This window comes from Borostomias antarcticus (genome assembly GCF_949987555.1).
Source record: "Borostomias antarcticus genome assembly, chromosome: 23".
Taxonomy (NCBI): Eukaryota; Metazoa; Chordata; class Actinopteri; order Stomiiformes; family Stomiidae; genus Borostomias; species Borostomias antarcticus.
The window spans coordinates 5,595,330-5,622,216 of record NC_140256.1 but is presented as its reverse complement, the minus strand read 5'-3'; the positions used below and the strand labels follow the sequence as shown (position 1 = coordinate 5,622,216).

At 49.9% G+C, this 26,887-nt stretch overlaps 1 protein-coding gene across 1 annotated transcript in view; it reads left to right on the top strand.

Annotated features, from left to right (window-relative positions):
* The window catches only part of arvcfb (ARVCF delta catenin family member b), a gene marked incomplete at its 5' end in the record, with an annotated part of 89,168 nt that extends 62,281 nt beyond the window's left edge, over positions 1-26,887 (top strand). The window contains 10 exons of the mRNA XM_084456788.1: positions 1,404-1,475; positions 17,070-17,197; positions 18,923-19,073; positions 19,241-19,433; positions 20,532-20,643; positions 21,259-21,346; positions 22,062-22,115; positions 23,721-23,812; positions 24,986-25,098; positions 26,506-26,887. Coding sequence (XP_084312914.1) covers positions 1,404-1,475; positions 17,070-17,197; positions 18,923-19,073; positions 19,241-19,433; positions 20,532-20,643; positions 21,259-21,346; positions 22,062-22,115; positions 23,721-23,812; positions 24,986-25,087 — 992 coding nt within the window. The 3' untranslated portion in view covers positions 25,088-25,098; positions 26,506-26,887. The remainder of the gene's footprint in view (positions 1-1,403; positions 1,476-17,069; positions 17,198-18,922; positions 19,074-19,240; positions 19,434-20,531; positions 20,644-21,258; positions 21,347-22,061; positions 22,116-23,720; positions 23,813-24,985; positions 25,099-26,505) is intronic.

Sequence of the window (26,887 nt, the reverse complement as noted above, 5' to 3'; positions counted from 1 at the left end):
ACCCAAAGTCAATGACCCCTGACCCCGTAGTGCCAGAGGGGAATTCCATCGGTGTAGAGGTCAAGACAGCCGAGGCGTGTGTGCTTGTATACAGATTTATACTGATAGCAATTAGCCAGTCAGCTGCTGCAGTGTGGCACACGGCGCTAATGAGGTGTGTTTAGCCGTCGCGGGCCCTGCAGGTGTTCTCTGGAGGAGAGACGACCCGTTTAAAATGCTGAACACAGGCCTGCGGAAGGGAGCGCAGCCGCCTGGTTCCGTCGAGCTGTTCAGACAGTTCAACCAGCTGATTAAACCCCAGAAAACTCTGGTCTCATCATAACTATTGTTCATCGTATTCTGTAGCCAGGCCCTCTACTGTAGCTCTATACAGCTAATGGACACCTACAGTACAGTGCCCTGTTCACTCCCTGGGCATGTGGCTCTCTTCTCTCTCTCTCTCTGTCTCTCTCTCTGTCTCTCTCTCTCTCTCTCTCTCTCTCTAATGAGCCAGTATATTCATGCCACTACCCCTTGATCACAGCCCCCGACGTGCACCTACGGAGTGCAAATTTGAGTCTCGCTCTCTTTCTTCTTTCTTTCTTTGTCTCTTAATTCCTCTCTTGCGTTCTCCTTCTCAACTCAGTCTTAGTCCGTCTCCTCCCCCCGAATCCCTTGCGTCTGTCCTCTGACATGCTCCCCTTGTCTTTAAAGATGATTGGAAACTGTTCATGTGTATTTTTGCCAGCTCTTAATCCACACACCCTTTTATTTTACCATGCCTCTTTTCTTCTCCCTGCTTGTGTTTGTTTTGGCATTGCTGCTGCTTCCTTGGCTAACTATAGAGGAATGGTTTAATCAAGGTGAGTGTTCTTCTCAGCTCTCGATCTCTCCTCTTCCTCCTCTTCCTCCTCTTCACTCCCTCCCCGAGCTAGAGGTGCAGTAGTTTGGATACTCTCCAAAAACTTTCAACGTTTCAAGGACTTTATGAGGATTCCGATCCCTCCCCTCTCCCGTAGACTCCTGACCCTGTCCCCCCCCCCCCCGCCCGCTCCGTCTCACACCATCTCCCTGTAGGACGCACCGATGATGGAAAGACTCACATTAGGTGGTCCCATTATACCCTCGTCATCCCCACTCCATCACACACCCCTCCATTAATGAAAGGGATCCCCATCTGGGAAGCACTATTGCTAGACTAGTATGTGTAGTGTGTGGTGTGGTGTGGTCTGTGTGTGTGTGTGTGTGTGTGCGTGTGTGCGTGCGCGTGTGTGTGCGCATGGCCGCGCGTGTCTGTCCGTCCGTCCGTCCATCCGTCTGTCTGTGCGTGTGGTGTTGTAAATGTGACATTGATGACGACATTGTAAATGTCAGAATAAGACACTCACTCATGTTCCCCACATCTCTTCTCTCCATCCATCCAGGCAGGAAAAACGGAGAGAACGATAAAAACTACGACACGCTGGACCTACCCAAGCGCACGGAACCCACGAAAGGTAGGCTCATTTCCCTGGAGATGGACGGCCTTTTTAGGGTTTGCGCCGGTCATCCAGAGCACGCCGCAGAAAAGGAGAACGTCCAGAATCCACAGCTCTCAAAGCCTCATCTCAAGTCAATGTCAAAATAGGGGTTTGTTTGTCTTAGAGGAGGTCAAGTGGGTGGAGCTTACACATAGGAGGTCGAGTGAGTGGAGCTTACACACGCCAGAGCGCTGTCGGTAGAAATTAAGCATTTTTTGTTTGTTTCGTTCGCTGCCTCCCGAGTCGGTGGCGGTGGGCGGCGGCCTCTTTGGTGGTGGATTGATATTGCAACCCCGCCTTTGTTAGTGCATTCTCTCATCTTTTATCAAGCCCGCACGCTAGCCATCGAGCCGATTCCTCTGGGAATCAGCAGCCTTGCACTTGCATAGAGCAGCAAATAGGATATCTGTGCTCGGCCATGTTCTCAAGCCGCACTCGAGCGTGGGACTGCGTGATTAGAATCGACGGTACTTACATTATCTGGGAGAAATAACACACACGCTAGAGCGTGGTTACCCAGATGCAGTGAGTTATCGTTTGTGTTTTAAAGATGTACGTATGGCTAGGTGGACTAGCTAGACGCATCGATAAGGTGAATCCTCAGCTTCTCAAGTGTGGAGGAGAAGTAATGAACAGGCTTTGATGGATGGATGGTGTGATGTGCTGGGCTAGATCATACAGCTATTAACCAGTCGGCTGCCTGGGTGGTGGTGGTGTTGGTGGCGGCATAGAAGTAGGTTGCCAGATCCCTGAGCGAAACCTAGTCTGTCAGCAGTGAGTCTCCAGGCCGCCTCCTTTTTCTAACCTGGCAAGGTGCTGAATAACATTTTTACTAATGTAACAGCAAAGGGATGGCTGTCGAGCTCATGACTCTGGTATCACATCTTCTACGCATAAGTGCCTGCCTGTATCTGGAGGGCTGAGTCATCCAGTCTGCCCTCCTCTCCTTAGACAGGTAAAAAGTAAACACGTCTGCCATCGTCTGACAACATTAGGCACCAGCTACCGCGCTACGAATCTGCGTGCTTGTGTGTGCGCGTGTGTGTGCTGTGTGTGTGTTTGTGTGTATCTATACAGGTGGGTAGCATGTGAATCCCTCATGGCGAGGGGAGTGTTGAAGGGGGGGGGGGCGGGGGTTATGCGGTATTCACACATCAGCGCGCTCATCAAGGTGTAACGGCAGGAACTCAAATAGCACTTCCTGTTTGGCCGTAATCATTAGTCACATTAGTGCAGCAAAGTGGGCTCTCGTTAAACTAGATTACAATTAATTGCTATGTTTTTCATGGGTATGCCAATTTTGCCGTTTTATGGCTTTAATGTCAAGTCAAGCAGATGAGCTGGGAGGATGATAATTAACATTCACCACCAGCTGCACTGGGATCTGGGATAGCTTTACTGTAGCTGCTGCAGTGGTGATCATGATTGTGCACAATTGTATATATAGTTGTCCCCCTTGTTCTGCATTTTCACTTTGGAGGGATGGATTAGGGTGTTATTGATACCATCTCATAACAGCTGAGGTGTGGGTACAGTGTGCGTGTGTGTGTGTGCGTGCGTGCGACTGTTTGTGTGTGTGTTGGGAACATTGTCTGGTTCCATGCTTGAAGATGCGTACCTTGTATATTTGCTAAGCACATTCTCCTTATGAATATGGATATTCAATGGAATATGCGTGGATAAGCTTCTCCCAAAGTTCTCTTTTATTCCATGCACTCTCAGTAGGTTTGTATTCAGGAGGCCGTCCGCGATAATAATCATCAGTAAACTCATGATTATTCAAACAGGGCTTTATACTCCCCTACTGTACCTGTTTGTCTATGTAAATATATGGACATGTAAGCTGTGTTTTTTCTTGATGCTAGTGGGGGATTTGAGCTGAGTATCTTCTCTTCCCAGATGCACCCGGGGTGCTGAAAACACACACAGAGATTTGGGAGATGAGTCGTGTTTTTGAGTCGTGATCTCTCGTCAAATAACGTGAGATCATAGTGAGGACCCGTGTGTGCGTGCGTGCATGTGGGAGAGGGGGGATCGAGGAAATCTAGAGATTAGGGATTATCTCGATTCTCACAGGTCCCTAACAAAATAAACAGACTGTCACACGCGTCAGATGCACACAAACACACACACACATGAATAAACAGCGACAAGAATGGCGCATGAAGCTACGGACAGCTACTGTACTGTAACAGCTGTACATAAATGGGGCATTGTGCTTTCCAACGTGACTCTGCTCTCATGAAGATATTACCTCAGTGTGTGTTGAGCTGTTGAAAATGTAGCTGTTTATTTTCCACATGGTTGCACTCTGACGAGGACCTGTCTTGGTAGAACATCTATCATTAACAAACTCCAAAGCTCCCCCTGTAGAATTATTCATGTCACCCTTCCAGAACTGTAGAACAGGGGACTGGCATAAAAGTCATTAAGAAGTGTGAAATAGGTGTTTCATTAGGGAGGTAGCGAGAGAGGGAGGGACACAGGGAGAGAGAGAGGTAGAGAGAGAGAGAGAGGTAGAGAGAGAGAGGTAGAGAGAGAGAGAGAGAGAGAGGGAGGGGGAGAGAGAGAGAGAGGGAGGGACACAGGGAGAGAGAGAGGTAGAGAGAGAGAGAGAGGTAGAGAGAGAGAGGTAGAGAGAGAGAGGTAGAGAGAGAAAGAGAGGGAGGGAGAGAGAGAGAGAGAGAGGGAGGGAGGGGAGAGAGAGAGAGAGAGAGAGAGAGAGAGAGAGAGAGAGAGAGAGAGAGAGAGAGAGAGAGTAACAGTGAGAGAATATGCGTGTCTGCCAGGTGGATGATTGAAAACTCTCACAGTTAATTGAAAAACAATTTTGGTTCTGACTTTTACACCTGAGGGGGGCGACGGAGATTTGGCATGGACTAGAGAGAGAGAGAGAGAGAGAGAGAGAGAGGAATGAGACATATGGAGAAGGATCCAGGGAGGAGAGACGTCTCTGATTAATCATTTCTTATTCATCTGCTTCATTCAGTGCATATTTGTAGCTCTCCTCTTTCATGTGTGTCTCAGCTCACCACCTGCTGTTTACAGCACTTAGGCATGCAAAGCTTGTCCATCGCTCCTCAGCGCAGCTGTGTGTCCGTGAGACATGGATAGTTGGGGCTTAAACCCCAAAGTCAAGTATTAAAGCTTGTATAAGGTCACACTGTATCAGGAGTTCTGGAGGTATTTCGCGGTTACAGCTCCCCTCAGAGATGTTGAAGGTGTTCTTGAATGCTTACAGTACGGTTCCCCGATGCCCTTAGTTGCCATTCAGAGGCCGAAAGGTTCTCCTTGCGTGTGGGTTTCCCCGAGCCAGCGGTCCGTAGCACTTCTCTTGCACGGCATTTCTATAATGACAGTGACGAATGTCTTTTGTCAGCTCAACTTCTGTAATTCCTACAGTAACACGACCGGCTTTGATTTGAACTGCGTTGAGGCATTCTACCGAAGTTGTAGCAGGGGCCATAGGAGAGAGACGGCCTGATCTTAAGCCCTCTTGGGCCTGGTCGTGAACAGCCCTGCGAATGTTCCTCTAGTTTCTCATTTCGACTCTCCTCCTCCTGAGCGTTAACCCACTCCGTTTTATTTTCCTTCAGAGAACGAACCCGGGCGTCGAGCAATCGAGAGAACAATTCCATTTACCGAACGCGACAGCGCCATAACGCTTTAACGGCCTTGTTATACGAGCGCCGCATTGAATTTCGAGGAGGTCTTAACGTCAGCAAACAACGGCGAGCGTTACTGTTGCGCGACGCCTCCTCCCCGCTGGTGACGTCCCGCTGCGGTTATCGCTCTGTTGTGTAATGGAAGTTGACGTGCTGTAGCGGGCGGCCCGGTGACTCGCCCATGCATCTTACCGGAGACGCGTTTTAGACAGAGGAGGAAATGAGAAGGGAGCTGTCTGAGGTTTCGGGGGATCATCGGTCCTCACGGAGGTGTCACTGCTTATCAGCGCTACATGTGTCAAGCTATGGCGTGCCGTCTTTTTCGGGAGGTCTCACTGTCTCGGAGGTTTCCATGAGAGAAAGAACCCCACCCTCCCCGATACCAAATGTTATCCCTACTTCTTCACACCGAACGCACGCATTCCATTATCCCTCTGGGCTTAGAAGTTCGGAAACCTTTGGATCGATCGACACCCATGGAGTGAATTTAGGGGAAAATCAAATTCAAAAATCAATAACACGATTGGCAGCAGGATCAGAAACCCCGACCCGGGCGCAGAGCCACAGTGTCCCCAGGCTTCCCTGTTCAGAAGCGCTGCTCAGCCGAGGAATGTCGCACTCGGATAGCGAACGCTACCTCCCGGCTGCATAACCCCGGCTCGCACGAAATCTCTACCCCCAAACTGCCAGAGTGACTTGACCGCTCATCGTCCCGGCCCACTCGTGTTACTCTGTCGCTCTGTGTGCCACCCCTCCTCGCCCCCCTCCTCGTCCTCTCCTCCTCCTGTCAAATTTCACATACCGGTGACATTTTCTGTCAGGCCAGTGCAAAATTGAGACACTTTGACTTCTTAACACCTAGCAGATACTGTACAACAGGTATATTTGACTCCTGTCTAGCAGGAGGAATATGAAAAGCTGTCCCTCATCCGTTCTTGTTAGATTGAATTGACGTGCTGTGACGAACATAATGTTGCATCCTTAACAGAAGTACCTCGTCTGTATACACATAAATAATTTACTACCAGCGTCATATCTGGTGGGAACCCCAGTCGAGTCTACAGAGTTGATGACAGTTTGTTGAGTGCCGTGCTTCCATCCCAGCTCTGATAATTGTGGTCTAGAATTCTCCACAGACATGATGAAACAGAGGTCTATACTGACTCGCCAATCAGCTTGGAGTAATGCCTTGGTGACCTCTGAAGCAATGCAGCCCTTGATGCCATTGTTTTGTGCGTGTTGTGTTGAGTGTTGTGTTAAAACCTTGCTCCGTGTCTCTTACCATTCCTGCTATTCGTGCCTCTTGCTACTCCTGCTTGCTATTCTTGCCGATTCCTGCTTTAAACGAACTCCTCTTCACGAGGCCGCCAGCTGTTGAAGATGCCACCCATGGCGACACCCTCTCACGACAGAGAGCGGCGCTGCCAGCCTGTCAGCGGTCGCATGCCAATCACAATCAGTCCACGCTGGCACCCGAATCACCCTCACGTCACAAACAAAACACGCCGCGGGAAAAAAACGAAAAGGGACTAAAAAAAGGACTAATTCAATGAATTGTCACCGGCTCACCGCTGATATTTGAGCCCCTGTGAATTTCCCGCAAGCTGCCGGAAGGAAGTGATTAAGCGAAGAGGGAATTAAAAAAACAAAACAAAGCTCTTTATTTCAGAGGGACCACCGAGTGGGTTGTTGAAAATGCACAGAGGCTCTGATGACAGAAGACTTGGGAGGTCTGGAGTTGAAGACCAGACCATAATAGCACGCGGCCGTCTGCAGTACTCGCTAGCCGGTGTGTCGTCAGGTGGGAGGTGACGGGTGCTGGGAGCGTGAGGGACATTTCTCCCCGCTTCCTCTGATGTCCTCAAACCTATACGACCGCTTCCTGTCTCTCTGGGTGAGCGCTGGTGTTTCTCGTCTTCTGGGCCTGGAAAAAGTGTCCCCCCCCCCACCCACCCCCCCCCTCCCGACAGCTCTGCCGAATCCAGAGACAGGCTACACAGTAGCCCACAATATTACAACTCGACAGATGATTTACAGTACAGAGCCCCCTCAGCCTTGCATAAGCACAGTGCTTGAACTGATAATTGCAGAGGAAAAATTAGAGACGCTGGAAGCAGGAACACAACAGCGATTTATTCCCCTGCTGGAGCCTTTTGTTCGGCCCCTTTCTGCTCCAGAGGAGGATGTTTCTGTTTCTGGGAGAGACACTTTAATCTAAATAGCAGCAGATGAATGGCAGAGGCTGGCTGCTGGAGCAACAATGGAGGTTTTCACGAGAGCCCCGCCAGGAATTCAGCGCTTTATGTTTTGGTAAACAAAATGTGATGTATTAGCGATGGAGACAACAGGAGTCCAAAGTGCTCTTAAGGACCGGTGTCTCAAAGACAGCGACGGAGTTTAGCTACAGTATACCGGATGACCAGCTAAATACTTTCCCAGAGTTTTCTCTGGTCATAGAAGTGAATGGGTCAGTATGCTTGAGGTCACCTATGGATACAGTACTACACCCCCTTCTCCATTTAATAGTCGTGTTTAATAGCCTGTGCTGATGCAAAGATGGTGCATAGATGGGAATATAGCCTGAGGTTGTAGTAAAACTCGAACAGTCCCCGCCTTCTGGCTTACTCTTATTTGCATCCGCGCGCACACACACACACACACACACACACACACACACACACAAACACACACACACACACACACACACACACACACACACCCCTGGAGTGAAGAGGACAAGGTGGCAGTGTGCCCTTGACCATGAAGCTGGCGTTATGGGCCCATTAGGGCGGTGCTGTTCGTCACGCCACTCCAAAGAGCGAGAAAATTGCCTGGGAGAATTGAGCGGCCCGTCCTAGAGAGTCAATTTTGAAGAGCCCCAGCTGCCTGTGAGAGATGCGCAGGCTGAGGGTCCCAGGTGTGTGGGCGCGCGCGCGTGCGTGCGTGTGTGTGTGTGTGTAGAAAAAGACAGCCATCTTCATACCATAGTTCCCGAGGCGAGAGCTAGTCCCGAGGGTCCGTCGTGCTGCGGCGCGCGTGCGGCGGCAGGGAGAAGGAGCGCCGAGTGAGTGACGAGGCCCCGACACAGACACAGGCGAGGGTATCCCTCCGCCACCGCCGCCGCCGAACCCGATCGCAGCCACCGCCGCGCGGCCCAGCCTCCTCGTCTCTGCCCTCGCCGCTTCTATCCCCAACCCCACTCTCCCAGCCCCGGCCCCGGCCTCTCCTCGGCCTCCGCCACCTCTCCCAGCCTCAGCCACAAGCCCAATCCTCCAGCCCAACCCTCCAGCCTCCAGCCTCGGTCCCTTTCCCCAAGCCTCTCTCCCCACAGCCCCACGCCTGTCCCCGCCCCCCTCCTCACTCCACTCCCAGGACCCGGGATCCTCTAGACCGGCAGTCCTCCGGATTATCTAGGTTTAATTCAAGCGGCACCCTTTGACTCCCGTTATTTAGCCTTCCCTGCAACCTATCAGCTCGGCCCCGCTGTGCCTTCCATCCTCACCTCACACACACCACACACACACAGAGTACCTTACACACTCACACACACACACACACACACACACACACACCAAGAGTATGAGTCGTTCGGTGACAAGACTATTGCCAAGACTCGTGTCCAGTCTACAACCCGCTCTCTCACTTTGCTCGCACCACAGAACAAACATTAAAAAGCCTTCTGCTTCACTCTGGAATCGCTGTCAGATACAGCTTTCTCCTGTGCTCGGAATGACAATTTCCTCATAGTCCTACTTACCAAAACCTCTGCATAGCTGACCTGCTGTCCTGTAACTTTTTATTCATCTGTAGCAGGACGACAGTAGCCAAAGCTTTGCCTCTCAGACTCGGGTAGTGACACAGACGACTAATATATACTGTAAAATTCCCACCCCTCCTCCTCCACCTCCGCCTCCTCTGTTCTCAGCAGAAGCGTTTACCCCTCTGTCTTTTTTAGAGCGTGCAGGAGTTTAGGTTTTGCATATCTACGTGATTAGCTTAGCAGGGAAGAGATTGAGCAGGCACCTGGCAGAGCCCTCAAGACGAGGTACTGCACACACCCACACACACACACACACGCGCGCACACACACACACACGTACACACTTCCAGTACTAAATCACTACTGTCTGAGAACAGCTCCTGCCGCTGCCGGTCTCTAAAAGAACTCCATTTCAATTTCAGGGGCTGCCATTTTGACTGAAGTGTGTCAGTTGCGGCGTGGAGTTATGGCGGTGCGCGTCCTAGAGGACAGCGTGACGGAGTGCGGCTAACATCCTCTCCCCTTCGTCTCGGATTTAAAACCGCCCGTCAGCCTGTCAGTCGCCGCCGAACGAGGCAAATGGATTTGTTAGTGGCGACGGGCGGGGTTGCCGTGGCAACATCGTTGCAACCACTCTCCGTTGCAGTGGCTATTCCACTCTCTCTCTCTCTCTCTCTCTCCCTCCCTCTCTCTGTTCGATACTCGCCTCTTTCTCTCTCACTCCTACTCTCTACCTCACTCCTTCCCTTTCTCTCCCGCGTCCTTAGCCTCTACATCTCCCTCCTCATCCTCCTCCCCCTCTCTCCTCCCCCCATCCCCCATCCATCCCCCTCCTTTCCTGTCTGCCGCTGCAGTTTGTGAACAGCTCAGCTTACCCTCCGCCCGCCCCTCCATCCCTCCATCCCTCTTTCCCTCTATCGCTCTTCCTTGTCTGCCCCCTTCATCCCTCCATCCCTCTATCCCTCTTCCTTATCTGCCCCCTCATCCCTCCATCCCTCTATCCCTCTTCCTTATCTGCCCCCTCATCCCTCCATCCCTCTATCCCTCTTCCTTATCTGCCCCCTCATCCCTCCATCCCTCTATCCCCCTTTCCCTCTTCCTTATCTGCCCCCTCATCCCTCCATCACTCTTTCCCTCTATCCCTCTTCCTATCTGCCCCCTCATCCCTCCATCCCTCTTTCCCTCTTCCTTATCTGCCCCCTCATCCCTCCATCCCTCTTCCTTATCTGCCCCCTCATCCCTCCGTCCCTCTGTTCTCCTCAGTATGAACCTCAGTAGGAATGTTTGTCTGAGAGCTCGCCGGCAGCGTCTGCGGTCAGAACCCAGGGGCCCCGACAGGGAAGAAGGAAGGGAAGAAGAGATGGAGAGAAGGAGGGAGGGAGAGGGGACCGAGCAAGAGAAGGGAGAAAAGCGGAGGGCGATATGGAAAACGAAGCGGGTCTCGGTATCTGGTCTTCATCTCTCACCTCCATAACAACCCGTCCGTTTCCTGCTGGGGCCGATAAGCATCTGCGTCGTGTCGATCTGTGGGGCCCGGTCTCCCCTGACCTCCCCTGACCTCCGGGGTGCAGTCTGCATGGCAGTCCAGCCACGCACTGGGAGGTCTGGCCGTGAGCTACCTTTCCCCACAGATCACAGTCCTCCTAATGGCTAGCCTCTGTCTTTAGGAGAGCCGCAGTAGAGAAAATCAACATCGATAATCAACATCGATAATCCAGATAGACCAGTTGAGCATCCTGCTCATTGCTTATCCGTTTATTAGTATAGAGCTTTCACGTAAACACATTCACGGTCTCTTTCCATCCCGGAGATTTGGGGAAAGTTTGAAACAAACCCACAGCGCGTTCTACCCGTCTGTCCAGAGAAGCGGCAGCTAAACGCCACGTCCCTCAGCCGAGCCACAACAACCATCATCTGACTGCAGCCCGGAGACCAGACCAGCCCCCGGAGTTGCCGTGTCTCTCCAACCGGAGGAGGATGTGACACAGAAGAATTGAAATCCCGTGAACTTGGAAAGAAACTCGATTCAGAGCCGGGGTCCCGTCGAGTCTAGGTGGGCGTCCCGGGGCGACCGGCGATAATGCTACCTCGCCCCGGCGCCGCTTTGAAAGCCGCTAACGCTGCGAGGCGCCGCAGCGGGCCCTAATTGGCCGGTTTACACAGGAAGTGGGGTGTTCTGCTCCTGTCAGGGCAGCAGTGTGTTGGTGGAGTGGGTTCGTAAAGCCGGAGAAACACTTTCATGTATCACTCAGCCCTTTGTGTCTTCCTATTGAGACCAGGCCAAGACCTCAGCAGGAGAATAGATTGAGGATGGAGACAGATGGAGAGATGGAGAGGCAGGTTCGCTACATCAATTGTGCCCGCCACCCTCCCTCCCTCTCTCTGTCTCTCTCTCCCCCACACACACTCTCTCTCTCTCTCTGAGATGTCTTTGTCCTCATCCCCTAATCCTCTACGGTTAGCCGTCCAAGGAGATACGCCAAAAAGCTAGTTAGCCTTCCGTCCGCTTCTGGCACCTTCCAACAGAGCGCCACCAACTGTCATTTGGGCATGCTAACACACGGGGGCCCGCAGGGTACCGGCGACGAGCCAAGTAATAGAGACAGCAGCAGTGCACAGAGACAATGGATGAAATAAGACTGATTCAAAAGCTTTGACCTTTGCCCTCCGCTTCCCAACTGACAATTGTCTGTGGTTGAATGGGCTCTGCGGCCCGGCTGGACCGACCGTGGGCCGGTGCCAGAGCGAGGGCGAGAGAGAGAGAGGAGAGCGACGGAGAGAGGGAAGAGCTCCATTCAAACCGCCTCTCATCCTCGGCCGGCAGGTCGACGACTCTTAAACAGAAGACGGTCTTCTCCTCCCAAGCGGTTTGTCTTCGGTAGATGCCCCCGAGCCTCGTAGCGCCTTGTCAAAGTTCGCGGTGCGCTCTTCCTTCGAAGGGTTTTGCTCCGGGGTCAACACACCTGCAGCTATTGCTGCTAAAGCGGCCGTTAATGATGCGGCCGCTGTTTGTGCAGCTGTCCGCCGGACGAACGTTCATTAGCCGTGACACCGAGGGCGAAGTGAAAACCCGAGCCCACACGCAGAGAGGCGGTATATATGGGCCTCGTGGGGTTCAGGCATCTGCTTCGGACCAGGAGTGTGGAACCGGATGCTTCTGGCTCTCCGTACTGTGGTGCGAGTGTGTACTTTAGTACTGCTCATGTACAATAATGGTGCTTTAAGTGGTACCTCTGTGGATGTGTAGGAGTGTAGAGGTTTGTGTTAAGGCTGAAGCTGCCAAGCTGGCTCCCTTCTCTACCTCGTTTTGATGGACGGCCTCTACTGTTTGACAGAAGAAAGCTAATGTGAGGTGTGTGTGTGTGTGTGTCCGTGCGTGCATGTGGGCGTGCGTGCGTGTGCATTTACGCATTCATCGCGGAGTCAGTTAATCTATTATCATTATTATGTTTGTCAGGCTGCAACCTTCCCTTTAATTGCAGCCAATAGTGAAGTCACTTGAACCCGGTTGATCCAATAGTGAATTGATGAGCCACTATCTGCATCCCTCATCGCTCAATCGCAGTAACTTCACTTTGTCCTCGTCTACTTTCCACACCTGCAGCCTGAGACTTCTGTTCTCTGCTAATTGCCGGCGCTAGAGTTCACCGGTGGCCAGTGGCGGATACAGAAAGTGGCTGATGGGTAGGCCTGGAAAAATCTGGGTAGGCCTGAGTGAAACTCATCACCGCACGTTTTAGACCTATGGATGAGCAGCCAGATGAATGGATGGAACATAACCGGGCTCGCGATAATAACAAATGTTGCATAACCCTCGTTAGTGCACTGACAGGGATACAACCACAATTTAAATAACCAATACGTCACAATTCATAACTCCCTCGCTTATCAGAGGCTTCCTAATCATAAACTTGCATGCCACGGCGGGCTGTAATCATACAAACACAAATTAAATAGCCAATAGCCTAGCCTGTCACAATTCAGAACTCCCTCGCGCACAGAGGGTGCCTGCAATCATAAACATACAGGCCACGGCGGGCCAGACTAAAATATGAAACCATGGCCTACCTTATCGGTTGGTTATACAACCCACTGAGCAAAGACACGTCTAAAAGACGTCTTTTAGATGTATTTTTTGTCTTTTTCGGACGTCCAAAGACATCTAATTAGGAGCCAGAATGAATGTTTTTTTTAGATGTTCAAATATTGAACCCGTTTTGCACGTCCACAGTCGTCTTAGAGGGGTCCAAGCCAGACGTTTGAATATCTAGAGGTCCAGCAGACGTACAAATGGGGTTCTGGACCGACGGACGTTATTAAGACATGATCTGAACGTCTACCTGACGTCGCGTGTTTGCAGGGAAGGCGGAGTCGTCTGGGTTTTGAATTGAAGAAACTGATGATGTCGTCATGATCCAAGGTATCTGTTAGTTCTCTTTCAAACGACAGAAGCGTCAGGTTGTTCAAGCGTCCAGTCAACATTGATGATCTCAGGCGTGTCTTGATCCGGTTTGTTGCGGAGAAAAGTCTCTGACGGTGTAGGCCTACCAGTTAGCTCTTCAGAAGCCGGTGGCAGTGAAGGTCGCTTCGGTGGAACTTCCTCTTCAGAAGCCGGTGGCAATGAGGGTCGCTTCGGAGGAGCTTCAGCTTTTATGCTCACGTTAGCATTACACTCACGAGATGTTGAAGCTGTGGCCGTTTCTCCTTCTTCATCCCCAGGACCAGCACACATCTCACCACGATCCTCCACTCTGTCTTTGGACAAGGCCTGGTCCAAACTTTCATTCTCTTCCAGACGTGGCTTTTTAAGAAAGCGGGTCAATGTTAGCTGTTTAGCCATCATAGCGCGCACACTGAACAACTGCCCGCCGGCGCCAATCAGGTAACGTTAACTTACGCAGTACGAAAAAGACGGTTAACGCAATGTAAACGTAAGAGAGGAAGTTGAATATTATTAGTATTAATACATACTTTTAATCATTTCCAAGACAAAACTATTCACATTCAAGGTAGTAAGTGAAAATTAAACTTTAAAAATATTTTATTTTTATTTTATTATAAAAAATATGTTTTTTCATGAATCTGACTGGGTGGGCCAGCTGTCAATCTGGGCGGGCCTAGGCCCACCCAGGCCCACCCATAGATCCGCGCCTGCCGGTGGCACGTAAAAAGTGGCTCCCTCTCTCACCAACGTTTACCGTACCAACATGGCTCCCTCTCTTACCGATGTTTACCGTATCAACATGCAGGCAGAGGAAAGGTACACGCCAGCCAAGGCTTGTTAGATGTGTACAGTACAAGTGTACTATAGTGGTGGAGATGGTGTGTGTGTGTAAGCGTACATGGTTTACGTGTGTGTGTGGGTGTGTGCGCGTGCGCGCAAGGACGGAATGAATAGGTGTTTGTGTGTTTGATTGTGTGTACAGCTGTGTGCGCCTGTATGTGTGTTGGGATTTAAGGCAGCCTATAATGTTTATGCGGCGCAGAGCGGAGCCTTCAGAGAGCGGAGAGATGTGTGTGTGTGTGTGTGTGTGTGTGTGTGTGTGTGTGTGTGAGAACAGCGCCGCATGGGGGTCAGAGGTCACATCACAGAGGCGGCTCATTACTCACCATGAATTATAATACCTTTCTAGCAGCGAGCTTATCTTGCACGCTAGCAACCACTGCTAAATAAGGACAGAGATGTGGTCAATAACCTATGCGGGGCCCTAACAATGGACATTGAAGGCTGAAGAGTGGGAGAATTGAAGTTCTTCAGTGGCACAAGAGTGACGAGAGGAGACCAACGAGGCCTGAATGAATTACAGTAGTTTAAAGGCCCGGTGGACCTTTTTCATCTCTCTCTGAGGAGAACTTGGCCCTATTATCGATCCTTGGCTTGGACGTGGCAGTTTCATAACGGCAGAACTGGAGGCGAGTCCAAGCCCTAGGAATTACGAGTAAGCGGGAACTGGAGGATTTACACATTCTTTTGGTCTTTAGATCGCCGTCTCGTATTGAAAGTGAAACCGGGAGACCCACGCTGACGCTTTGCATGGAAAGAATCCGCCTTTCGCAGTGAGATCTCTGTCAACGCGCCGGCCTGATGGGTGGGACTACGTGCTGAAGGGGCCCCCGCGGGCTCAAGGGGCCCCGCGTGCAGATGTGTTGCTCTGGGTGTTTTACTGCCTCAGCCAAGCTGATCTGGCTCCAGAGAACGGACCTTGTTGGGAGTCAGCCACTCTGATCTCTCACACACACACTCGCACGCATGCACGCACACACACACACACAGGCATGCATGCATGCACACACACACACACACACACAGGCACGCACGCATACACACACACACACACACACACACACACACAGGCACTCACAAACACACACACGCACACACTCAGACACACACATACCACACTGTAGACACACACACCTTGGCCTTATTCACACAGACGCTGTAACTCAGAGCTCCTCAGGGAACCTGAACATGGCCAAGCATCTTCATCACTGGCAGCCTCTCGCATCGCTGGTGTAGCTTTAGATGATTTTGGAGGGAAGCTGGAGCGGGATAAGGACAGTGGTTTCCATCGTAAACACTCCCGTGGAGCGTCTGGACCTGGCAAACCTCAGGCGGAATCTGGCTAACCCAAGCCCAGCCTCACTTCCTCCGCGGCTACGTCTTCCTCCAAATTATGGGTGCGAGCTGCAGATTTAGACGCGCTAATCGCTATGCCACGTTCGTCTGTTTCCTGAGGACCGCTTCAGTGCTGCCTATGCCTATTACTGCTGTGGCATTCAACTATTTTCTACACATTTCCTTTTTAATGAGGCATTACCTTAAAGAGGGCCTCGCAGACACGCTGCGTTCTCATAACCACAGCCAAACTGTAGCGCATAGAACCGAGCAGAACTTCTTTTACTAAGGAATTCACTCCGTTTCACTTCTAAGCTCCACCGACCAGAAAGCATAGGCTAAATCAAACACAATTCATATGTTCTTGCCCACATAATTCTGGGGTTTCAAATATAACCCTGGAACTGAATGCTCCAGATAACATGGAATGGACCGAGGGGGTATTTTCTTAAATTCGAGCCCCGAGGAAGCGAGGGGAATACTTCAGCCGCGCGTGCTTTCATAGCCCTAGGAAGCCGTCTTTCAAAAAATATTTTCCATCCGAAGACGGCTTTATCCTCTGTTCTAGACCTTTCCTCTCCGCTCTGCATGAGTCTGCATACACTACGTGTGTAAGTGTCTCGGCGTGCAAAGACGGGGAACGCTAGCCAATGGGCTCCCACCTACTGAGCGCGTTACCCATGCTGCACGGCGAGTGTGGGAGAAGTGATTCTCCCCTGAGACACGCAGCACCGTCCGTGACGACCTTGAGAGGAAAAAGAGGGTTCGATACTTTCTCCATCCCCACCCCCCCTCTCTCTCTCCCTCTCTTCTCTTTCTCTCTCCTCCTTTCTCTGCTATCTGATAGCTGATAATATAATCACACTTACATCAGAGGAGAAGCTTAACGATTGACTGCTGCAGTGTTAAACGGACAGGGAGATGAGTTCTCCCGAGAATCAATGTGTTTTCATACCTCTACCATTACAGACGGCGAGCGCGCGCACTGACTCGTATATTTTAGGTAGTATTCTACCCCCAGTACATAACTGGGGAGAGTTTTATGACTGAGGTTATTGATCCCATTGGCAGGGGTTTGGAATGATGAGGACTGCAAAGAGGCAATTAAAGTAGGCTTAAAGATCTTTTACTTTAGTGAAGTTGCCTCAAGATGGCTTCCGAGGCAACTTCAATATGGTTGCATGTGTCTTGTGTTCCAGCTTGAGTGGGTTTTTACAGTACCAGCAACGACTTTGCAGAAGCGCCACAAACGTTCGCAGGCTAGTGGTTATATAGATATTTTATAAATGAATGAGATAAGAGGGAACGGAGAATTGCACCTCAGTTTGACATCTCTGCACACAATTCATCTCTGCTGTGTGTGAAGTTACTCAGCCTAGAGCTGCTGTCAATTGGCACTTTCGCACAAGTACTATACCCAGTGTGTTTAACCCAATCCTCCCTCCCCTCCTCTCTCTCTCTCTCTCTCTCTCTCTCTATGTCTCTCTCTCTCTCTCCTCTTCCCCAATCATTCTCTTCTGCTGCAGGTTTTGAGCTGCTGTACCAGCCGGAGGTAGTGAGGCTGTATCTGTCTCTGCTGACCGAGAGCCAGAACTACAACACTCTGGAGGCGGCTGCCGGGGCCCTGCAGAACCTCAGCGCCGGACAGTGGACCGTGAGTATAGGGGGCGGTAACAGACACACTGAGACACACACACACACATACACGCACACGCACGCACACATATACACACACACGTACACACACACGTACACACACGCACACATATACACACACACGCACGCACACACACACGCACACACACATGTACACACACGCACACATATACACACACACGTACGCACACACACACACACACACACACACACACACACACACACACACACACACACCAGGCAAAAGCCTTCTGAGCCTCAATAGGCAGTATCAGCCATTAATTGTAATTCAAGCTCTGCGCTCACATTAATGTCTCAGTTGGGCTGTTGCCATCAATATTTTAGCAACATGTTGGTGATAATTGTGAGTCTTTCTCTAGGGGAGTATTTGCAGGCATCTACTAATATGGTGCTTAATGCTCCCAGTGATGGAGCAGTGTTATGGCGTGTTCTGGCTAGCAGGCTGTATAAAGCTTGGGACCATAGCAGGCAAACGCTAGCGTGATACAGTTTTTAACACCCATGTGTCACAGTGTAAACATATCCGTTGCCACTGTGTTCATCATCACCAGCAGCACCATCCCTCGCAAGTCCTGTTCTTCTCAGCTTCCTCGCTGCCTCAGTGAAGGTGGGAAAACGGCAGAAGCGACTACTGTAGTTTCTTTCAAAAAAAAAAAAAAAAAAAAACAACACTTAGATTTTAGTGTCTGCAACCTTTTGGTATTCAGTGTGAACATGGAGGACCATGGAAACGGCACCAATCTTTCATGTATTGCCTGTTAATCTGTAGAGGAACATTTTAGTGGTGGTTGCCATGTTTGACAGAAACCCCTCTCTACTCTATGGTAGTTTGAGCCCAGGTGGATCAGAACAGCAGGGCTCACACTTGAGGCTTGGGTGGGTGATCAGTGTTGATCAGTTTTTGAAAGAAGGTTGCTAAGCACATCTACCTGGTGCCGGACAATGTGGTATCATTGAGAAAGAGGTCCGCACAACAGTTGCTCCTCAAGTGGTTACTGAGTGGGCAAAAAAGTACAAGGTCTCGACCTGTGAGAGGTCTTCATCAGGTTCGTCAGCTTCGTCTGGGTGGGTGATAAGACCACTGCATCTGGAAGATGAACATAGTGTGTCCCCTAAAAGGATATCTGCATCTCTTCCCCTTCAATCCTCTTCATCCTGTCTTCCTCTAGCTTTATCAGCAAGGTGGTGTAATTTAAGGCTCACTACTGCCACCCGGTGGGCGGGCTGCAGCACTGCTTCAACTTAATTACATCTCAGGGGGTACCACTGCTCAGCAAGGAAGCACTTTCATGTAAAACTTTGGTGTTTTGTGCTACTGACAAATGAGAGGGCAAACTCATTGATCTTTTAAACAGAGACAAATTGCATTGCTTGACGATTCAAGCTTGTGCTGTGCCGTGTCATTTTTTGGAACAGTTAAATACAGACTGGAAATATTACTCTACTATGGTGTGTGTGTGTGTGTACAGTATGAATGAATGTTTTTGTACATGTGTGTGCATGTGGGACATGCTGTTGCTAACCCAAAAGAAATAGGGAGACAGTAGCATCTCCTTCAGGTTAGCGACTCATTCCCAAGACACGCACACCGTTCCTGATGAAGCCCGTCGACAGCGACGGCACACTTACCGCGTTCCTTTACCGACGAGTGCTCCGCCATTGACCAACGAGTGCTCCGCTCTCCCTTTCCCCCGGTCCACAGTGGTCCAATTACATCCGCGCCACAGTCCGCAAGGAGAAGGGCCTGCCCATCCTGGTGGAGCTGCTGCGCTCCGACTGTGACAAGGTGGTCCGCGCCGTGTCCATCGCCCTGCGCAACCTCTCCATCGACCGGCGCAACAAAGACCTCATCGGTACGAAGCGCAAGCCGAGCAGACGAGCACGCACGCACACACACACACACACACACATACACACACACACACACACACACACACACACACACACACACACACACACACACACACACACACACACATGCCATCCAGCCCATTCCTGATGCACTGTTTTGCCCTGGCAGGGAGCTATGCCATGCGGGACCTGGTGAGCAACCTGCCTAGCGGGCAGCAGAGACCGGCCAAGAACCTGGAGGAGGACACAGTGGTGGCCATCCTCAACACCATCCACGAGATCGTGACGGACAGCTCGGAGAACGCCCGCTCGCTCATCCAGGCCCTGGCCATCGAGAAGCTGGTGGCCATCAACAGGACCAGGTGGGGTTCGTTCAGCCATGCCAGCTGATGGAACAGTGCTCTGTTAGCAGCGCGTGGACGATCACTTGTGCCACCGTCTTGTGCCAAGTCATTAGAGAGCCAGTCCTCATCACATAGCCAACACATTAGTTTGACCTTGAATGTAATTACATTTTATCATTAATATTCATGATGGATATTATGAAATAGCTCTCAAACACCATGATTGTCAGCTGGCGTTCGGGTACATTCAGATGACCCTGAATCTCTGCCACCTCCCCCCTCTGCACATTTTTTTCCTCTTTCTTTTTTCCCCTTTTTTGAGATTTCTTTCTAATTTGATAGCCAATCACACTCACGCATTACACCCATGTTCGATTGCCTCGTTTTTACTGTTGAAGGTTCGTCGCACAACCCCGCCGGTTGGCGGTTTGACTCTCTCGAGCTCGTGACCGCGATTCCGACTTCCGACAGGGTCGCTGTAGCGCGACGAATCTTCGAGCCGAGATTAAGTAACCGCCCTCAGGGAGCGTCCGCCCGATGCGTTGCTCCCTCCGGCGATCCGGCCGTACCGGCGAGATTTGCAGATTTTAGCTGGATGTCTTCTTGTCGTATTCTCTGATCCATAGCATACTTAGTTTGTGGAACAGAAACCTATCCCTTTATTCTTAGTATTAAAATGCAGTACGCTGTAGCTAACATATATACAATAAAACATATTGAATGCAGCAGGTTATAAATCCTCCAGGGGAATAATAGAAAATCTCTTTCCCTGACTATTGATTTTATGAGATTAGCTTCCAATAGCTCTGAATACACATGCTTTATTCAACACCAAATAGATGTGCTTTCTCCAACCTCTGAGACTGATAACGACTTTGCAGTGACGTAATAACCGTTGTAATTTAGGAGGAGCTAATGAAAGGGAAAGTGCGCCCGTCGGAGTATGAATTAATAGCCAGCTAGCCCTTGGAGCTCCTCATGGGAATAGGTGACTTAGTATTTGAAATTGATTGTAGTTGGAGCTACTAGCTACGCTGGCAGCGTCATGGCGCTCACTCTCTAGCTCATTTTGTGTTGCTTCCTTCCCTCCCTTCCTCCCTCCCTCTTCTCTCTCAGCCAATCACCACGCGAGACAAAGGCGGCGTCACACGTGCTCCAGACAGTGTGGAGTTACAAGGACTTGCGGAACGCCCTGACCAAGGAAGGCTGGAATAAGAGCCACTTCCAGGTACGCGCCACCCCCTGACGCGCTCCCCTCCTACATCTCTCTGGAGTCCCCAAATGTTTTAGTTGGTTGGGCATCCGGCTCAGTATAGACTCGATTGTGACGCAATAGCAAAAGAAAGGTGAACATGCATTAGTGTCGACGTGATCCACCCACTGATGAATGAATGAATGAATGAATGAATGAATGAATGAATGCATGCATGCATGCATGAATGAATGAATGAATGAATGAATGAATGAATGAATGAATGAATGAATGAATGAATGAATGAATGAATGAATGAATGAATGAATGAATGAATGAACGAATGATGCTTTATTCACATGTCATGTGCATTACCTGCTGCTCGTGTTTCATGTGAACATGGTCTCCCTGAGAAGCTATCAGAAGCTTATAGTAGGGAGCCATTTGACATTCAACACAGACATTACATACAGTTTAGACTCATACAAGTACACGACAGTACAATCATACAGTACCAACGGAACAAAACAACGAGTCGTCTTTGCATGTTGTTTCTTGAGTGGCGTAGAAGCGCACCATGCCACGCTGTTGAACTGGCTCGTGTCGTACTTGAACCATTTTCACGTACCTCTACCTCTCTCCCCACCTCAGCCCACAGCTACCGCCACCCCAAAAGCGGCCAAGAACGGTAAGCCGGGCTACGACGACACCACTCTGCCCCTGATGGAGAAGAACCAAGGTCAGTCACGCCCGCACTGTGCAGGCCGGGCTGGGGGGGGGGTTCCTCGGGCTGACGCCCGGAGACAGGGGGGGTGCTGCGTGTTTGTGTGTGAGGCTCTGAGTAGAGGGGTGTAGCTGAGCGGAGTGGGGGGGTGGGGAGGTGGGGGGGGGGGGTCCTCTAGCTGTGCTCGGTGTGTGTACTCACACACAGCCACATAGCTGAGTTCACCTCTCCTTGCCCCGTTCCACTGCTGCAGGGTCTGCTGAATCTCACGCGCTACATAGTTACTACAGTACAGCCGAGGTGCGTCAGCACGGAAAACAAACCGTCACTCAGAGGTTAGGTTGGATATCTATACAGTAGGTCGGATATCTATATCGTAGGATAGATCTATAATGCAATAGTGTTCTAAACTTCCGGTAAGAGCTTATTGACTTGGATATCCGTGGTCATAGAGGGAGGTACTACCACGGTGGCCCGCAAACACCAAACATCTCATTGACGGAGGAGTCGAAAGCATGACAGCCTTTTCCAGCACTGTTTTTGTTGTGAACGTGCGTAGTCTGCCTACACGTACCTGTACAGCGCAGGTGTCATTCCCGCCCGTTCTCAGCTGGCGTTGCTGGTAGACATTGGCTGAGAGCCGTTGGCCTGAAAGCAGCACCGGCTCGTGGACAAAGTGTGTGTGTGTGTGCTGCCCCCGTACAAACAGCCTATGATAAATGCTTTTCAGGCACCAAGAAATGTGGCAGTGGTGATAAGATACCTATGGACGAGCTTGGTCCAGGTAAGACCGAGTTTGCATGACCTCCATAGACTCTGAGAAACTAGCTGTCTTCTCTCTACTGCAATCCCTCCCGGGATCAATCTGTACCTACCTCTTGTGTAAAACGGAATTTCATTTTCCTTTAGAAACTCCGAAGCTTAACAATCTTGTTAAACACCATTTTGGGAATGACCAGACATGCAGTATGAATTGATGAAGGGATCGCAATTGGGATTTGCTAACATTTCCACAGTCTTGACAGTCTTTTACTTTTGGTGCTGCTGTTTTGGATGCTGCAAGACGACTCTCTTGACAAGATGTTGGTGTGTTGACGGCCATTCATAAGAGCAAAAGTGCGAACGGCATGGGCGATACCGGTTCTCCCGTGTGTTTAACCTAGCAGAGCTAGTGAAAGCGCTCCCTGTTCCTACAGTAGCTAAGGACGTCCTGGGCTCTAGTGATGTCCTGCTGTGAGGTCCCTGTCCTTCGGGGCCGGCAGCCCAGCATGGCGCGTCCGTGGGACCGTGAGCGTGGAGTCCCTCTGTGCGTCAGCCCTCCAGCCAACTAGCCTGGCTTCGCCAGACCCGATTCGCAAAAAGGCGAAGGGTCTGGAAACTCAGTTGCTTTCCGATTCCCAAGGGGCGTTACCAACGGGCGTAGATCAAAATGCCTCTGGATGCAATTGGATAGACCTACAACCAATCAGAGCAAAGAAACGTGTGATGTAGCGCTGAGCGACCGGAAATGTAAACAGGCAGCAGCGTGCTAGCTATGAATGAAAATCTTACTTGGTTTAGTTTAGATTTCAAGAACACGCTGAGTGGTCGGTCAAGCTGGTTTCAAACAAAGACGATAGGTTTATTCTGATGTTATGTTTTGCAAAGCGGACTCTGAAAACAGGAAGTGTTTCCTTCAGTCAGAGTGGTTGGACTGAAGGATCGTGGGACATTTTATAGCATGGTAGAGGAAGTCTACATGCACTCAGGGACAAAGGGTAAAGGGAGGTGATGTCACAGAGCAAAGGGTGTTTCTAAACAGACTGAGAAAGAAGTTTCACAGAGGTTGTAAAACAATGAACAGAGAAGATCAATCAAATAGGAATTCAATCAGCTAGGAAGATTCAATCACATAGGAACACAGAAAGGGGATAACTCATTGATGAGACTGGAATTTCATTAACATAGCCTAGCCTGGCTTCGCCAGACCTGGAAGTACTGCAAACTCATCTTTCAAAAGCTTCAAATGCAGTTGTTTTGTTCTTTTAGAGAAAATACACCGTTCAGTTTGTTTAATACGGTCGCGATTGCGGATTCAACATCAGCTGCTGCCATCTTGGTTGTTGGCGAAAATGCCTCGGCTTTCCTCTGTTCTGTCATCTTGTTAAACCCGCCCCATATTAGACAAACGGTTGTGATTGGCACGAACCAATCTCGGTTCGAGTGGATTCAGTTAGAACGGTTGGATATCCAGACTGATCTGCAGAGTGAAATGGAGATCAGTCTGGCGACGCCAGGCTACCAGCCGCCCCCGTCTCATACCTGAAGGAGGCTAATTAGGCTGCTGACATCCCAGTGTGGGAGGAGGACACAGTCTGACTCCCCCGACCTCTGACCTTCTCTTTATTAGATGGTTACTCCACCATTGACCAGAGAGAGAAGGACTGCAAGTACAAGACTGGGGACGGGTCAGTGGACCTGACAGAACGGGAGCCATTAAAGGTAGGCGCAGATTTGCCCTGAGACACGACACACACACACACACACGCGCAGGCACGCACACACACACACACATAGGCGACCACTACTTGCAATCGGCGAAAGGGCTATCAATTATTAATGATGCAAGATATCGTCAATCTCTCTCTCTCTCCCGCTCGCTCTCTCTGTCTCTCTCCATCTCTCTCTCTCTTTCTCTGTCTCTCTCAATACCCTTGCCCATGTGTCTAAGCCAGCCCTTTTAAGAAAGAGCTCCTAATATCCGTTCTTTGAGGAGACAGGACGTTTTCATTCAGGCTTATTGGGGGCAGCTCATCTAACAGAGCCCAACGCACTGGCTGTAGTCCTGACACTGTTAGATAATTGAGTGGGAGCTTTAAAGATTGTAAAGTAATTAACGTTGGACGTTGATTAAAAGAACTCCTCCTCTCCTCCTAGTGGAGTTGACCCTGCCTTGCTCAGGGAGAGGTGGCTGTACTGTGTCAAGTGCCTGGCTATCGATGCCCATAGGCCAAACTCACTGGGCAGGAAGACTTACTCACAGATGAGTGAGAGGAGACATCCAATCACGTGCCTGTGTTACAAGAGGATGTCCTCAAAGGAAGCTGTGATGATAAGATGTTGAAAACAAAACCCGCCATCAAACTTAATTCATAACGTTTCTAGTCTTTGATGAATAGACTCATCATGAGTTCAGGCATAATCTTAATTACATCTTTCCCGAGTTTGCGTTGTGATGAATGGTAGCTATGCAAATGCAACTGGCCAGATCTTCATTACTGCACAGTCCACCCAAACCTACAGAGGGAGAGAGCCTGTCTACAGGTCAGAAGAGGAGCCTCTGGTCTTCCCTATGGGCCTCAGTAACCGAACCCGTGGCTCAGCCTCGTTTTCTAGACCTACTATCGGACGACTGTTTTCCCAGAATGCAACATGGCTGTTTGGAACTGCTTTTGCCCCCCCCCTCTCTGCTCCGTTTGCATGTGATGTTTGCGTTTGTACTACTCTGTTTTTTGATTTAACTTAAACACTCTCCTCTGACCTTCAAGCTTCCTTAAATAATCAAGGAACAACCCTTAACCCTGCCCCCCCCCGCCCCACACACCTTTGTATGACAGCTATATTGATTGACCTCTTTTGTTTTGCCATTATAACCCCCTTCTCCCATTGCTGCAGAATGACTCAAATAGGAAACACTATATCAGGAGTAACAGGCCTGCGGTCAATCTGGTGGATGCTTGTGACGTTAAACCCCAGCCTGTTGACTCCTGGGTCTAAGTGCATGCATGGTAGGTCTTCGATGTTTGCTCTTCCGGTTTGGGTTTTTGAATGTAGTCCTCCCTGTCATAGTTTGTGTCACACACTCATTTCACATTCTAACTCTCACTCACATCACCCATATACTGTATTATCTGCCTGGACTGTGTTGACCCAGAGGAAATTGGCTCATTTTTACAAAATGTAAGGAAATGAGAGAAGGGTTATTTTCCAGGCTGTGAACTGTTTGATTGATATGTTTAGTCTGCTGCACTGAATCCCCGGGCTATTTTATATCAAATAGTTCTAAATAATGAAAGGGAATAACTTAACACTAAACTTGAGAAGAATCCCTAAATAAAATAGTCCATAGAGAATTATAGCACACACATACTGTACACACACACACACACACACACACACACCCTCCTGGTGTACTCTTAATGAAAAGCAAGAACACGGTGTACCCTACAGTATATCTTCTCAGGATCATCATTCAGCACACATACTATTCCCTGAGACATAGAGAGCTCCTCCAGATAAATAATGTATATTTACACACACACATTTCTGCTGTCTGTCACCTTAGTTGTAGACAAGGCCAGGCTACAGTAGCTGCTGTGGGTTAACTTCCTTTTCCTCATTATGCTGCATTTTGGCATCACCCTTCAACCCCCCCCCGCCCCCTCCCCCGCCCGCCTCCGCTGTCCCCCTGTCCCTTCCCGGTGGAACGTCCTGTGTGAGACGCTCTGGTAGGTGGCTGATCACGTAGGCCACGACGGGGACCTGTAAGGACTGTCTATACCACCGGTGGACCTTTCATCTTCATTGGTCACCGTCTTCTCCTCTCATCTTCATAACGTCTCTGACATGTAACCAATCAGCTACAGCCGTCCAGTAGGATCTCATGTGGTGCTCAGAATGCCTGTACAACACACTGAGTTTAGCCTTGAAGATATTGTGATCCAAAAGACAGTTACTGCTTCTATTGTAGTTAACTGACAAATACAATACCACTACTATTGTAGTTAACTGTTTGAAAAGGATATTGTGATCACCGCAAGAGGTTATCACCTCTAAAGAAGTTGTTAGTTGATACCTGTTTAAAATGATCAGGAAGTCCATCAGGTGAGTAGTACAGGGTCACGGTTAAACAAAGAAAACCATGCTTCATGCCTCTTGCCCTTTAGTGCCATAACCAAGCTGGCTTTACCGCAGTTGGATTTCAAACCATGCCCAAATCACCAAAACTCCACATCCGCACCATCTGCTCCATGTTACATTTTAAGCATGTATGGATCATTTCTATGGTAATCGCAGTGTCCAATGTACATAGTGTCTGTAAAGATATTGAGGCACCAGCACAGTACAGTAAGTACGGTATGTGTACCAGCACTGACAACCCCCCCCCCACCCCCCCGCTCCGCCCTGTGTTCCAGGCTTAAGTAACGACAGCTCAACATCTCAACTAGAAGAGGATCTCACCTGTCACCACTGCCATTACACATGGAGCTTATCTTGAATCGCCAGCAGACTTTGTAAAGGACAGAGTGGAAAAACAGGAAAGAAAAAAGAAAAAATCAAACGGCCAACCGTCTCGCGCTTCTTTTCAGCAAAAAATGAAATGATCCGAAAAAAAAAAGAAGGAAAAAAAATAAACAAAAGGACTACTTCTAGTACTACTTGTCATATCTACATTCCCACTGGACGGACAGTAGTGTAACCCAACAACGGAGCGGACTCTCGCTGAGCTCTGGTGTTTGAGACTATGGGGGAAGTTGTGGAAGGAGTGTGGTGTGTGAGGAGCTGGAGAATGGAAGG